At 40.1% G+C, this 2,166-nt stretch overlaps 1 protein-coding gene across 1 annotated transcript; it reads right to left on the reverse strand.

Annotated features, from left to right (window-relative positions):
- Positions 1-33: 33 nt before the first annotated feature.
- Positions 34-1,723, reverse strand: LOC111033070 (the record flags this gene model as incomplete). The annotated part of the gene is made up of 1 exon (XM_022313655.1): positions 34-1,723. A coding segment is annotated over exon 1 (1,690 nt), but the record flags the coding sequence as incomplete, so codon positions are not given.
- Positions 1,724-2,166: the final 443 nt, after the last annotated feature.

Here is a 2,166-nt window from a genome sequence, read left to right on the forward strand (position 1 = left end):
ACGATCCAGCCCCTATTAAAAGGTCAATTGTGCCGGCTTTAGCAAAACCTGGATCAGCTAGATCATCGAGCAATTCTTTAGAAAGCTCCATTCTATCTGTCGCTACGGGGCACGCCGCTAAATCATTCACTATGGCGGGAAATACATAGCAAGGAATACTCAAGCTAAAATTCTTGACACTTGATGACACATGGATGTCCAACACAGATGACGATTGAATTCGACCACCTCCAATACCATGAACAGGCATTTCTGCCTTTCTACTAGAGAGTTGCAATTTTTTGAAGAATTTTCTTGAAATAAAATTTACCTGTGAACCGTTGTCCAATACTGCTCGACATTCTCGCTTGCCTCCATAACGATCAGTGACTTGAACAAGTGCTGTAGCAAGAAATACGTGATGACAAATAGAGCTAGCCAATAATGCAGCACCTGAAGCCGCTGAAGTATCCTCTGCTGGTAATAATTCCTCACGATCCACCGTGCCACTTAGCAGACTAGCATTTTTATTATAAGCATTTCTTTCAAAATGTAATAACGTATGATGCTTCTGGTTACATACATAGCACTTGTATGTTGATTTACAAGCTTCCGCATTATGCATGGGTGCTAAGCAGTTAAAACACAGGCGCGCTTCTCTAACCAATGTTAATCTGTTGCTCACTGTTGCAGCCTTGAACTTGTCACACCTAAACAATTGATGGCTACCTGAGCATTGCGGACATCTAACACTACCTTCTGTTACTGCCAAACTTTTTTTTGTGCTAAAAGATTTTTTTGAAGCAACATTACTGCTAGGGAAAATTATTGATTTCCTCATACACGCCTCTGAATTTTCAAACGCATTCCCACGACTTGAAAGAAACCTTTCGAGGTCTTCGAATTTTGGTAAGTCATTATTGATTCGTCGTAATTCCCAATCATGTGCAGTCGCACCATCCATACATGAGGTAATGATGGTCACCAACCATGCATCCCATTGTTCAACGGGTTGATGCAACGCCTTGAGTGCAGCAACGTGGGTACACACATGAGCATGAAGTGCTTGAAGGGCTTTGGCTGATGGCACTTCTATCGTTGGACTGTTTAATAATTCCCTTATGTGTGCCTGTATAACCAAACTCCGGTTATCATACCTTTGTTTTAATCGTTCTATGACGACCTTATAATTGTTATCGCTTATAGGAATTGATTGCACCAATTCAGATGCTGGTCCCTTCAAACACGAACGCAAATACATAAATTTCTGCGCTGGTGAGTATATATCCTCATCGTGCACCATAACACGATATATATCATAAAATGACTCCCAATCTTTTATATCACCATTAAAAATCGGCAATGCTATGGGCGCCAAATTTGGTCTATTACCTCCAATAGTTCTGAAAGAAGCATTTAGCGCCGTCGAGCTCTGTGGTCTTGCTGCATTGATAATTTCCTGGATCCTCGAGCGAAGGTCAAAGTATTCACTCTCAAAACAATCACGCTCTTCTTCCTCCTTCTCTGCATCCTCTGTGATAAGCTCTAATTGAGCCTGGATATCTTCGAATTTTTTACAAATACGAGGAAGCTCCTCCTGACGAAACTCTAACAGTGACAGAGCTTGCTCTAATGGATTAAAATTATCCACGAATTTCCGCACGCGCGTGAGCGACGCCTTCACTACACCTCGCGACCTTCGAAGCTCTGATAGCACCTTTTGCGCAGACTCGTCTAACACCATCTTCTTATTTACCACGCAACGATAAAAAAACAAGTTCCAAGAAAAACGAAATAAAAATACTCAATGCTAATACTGATGCAAATTTATCGTTCCCAATTGTCCTCAATATAGAATAAAATTAATGATAAATTGGGAATTAAATCTCAAATAACATGCAATGCTACTATTTCTAATGACAGATTTTTTTTTGTTTTTAAATCGCTATAGTTTCTAGATGATGTTATAATAAGGTATAACGACTAACTCGTACTACAACATATGAAAAAGAATATTACCCAAACACATATACACTAGATCACGTCGAGGTCACCAAAACGAACGGGCCGGAATATATAATAATAATATACGAGTCCGGGCACCAACTCTTTTTTTACGCCACTAACACCTAGGTCTATAAGATATATTATGGAGGACTAGCTGGGTGTGTAGTGGTGTAATAGCTC

Source organism: Myzus persicae, unplaced genomic scaffold (assembly GCF_001856785.1).
Source record: "Myzus persicae strain clone G006 unplaced genomic scaffold, MPER_G0061.0, whole genome shotgun sequence".
NCBI lineage: Eukaryota > Metazoa > Arthropoda > Insecta > Hemiptera > Aphididae > Myzus > Myzus persicae.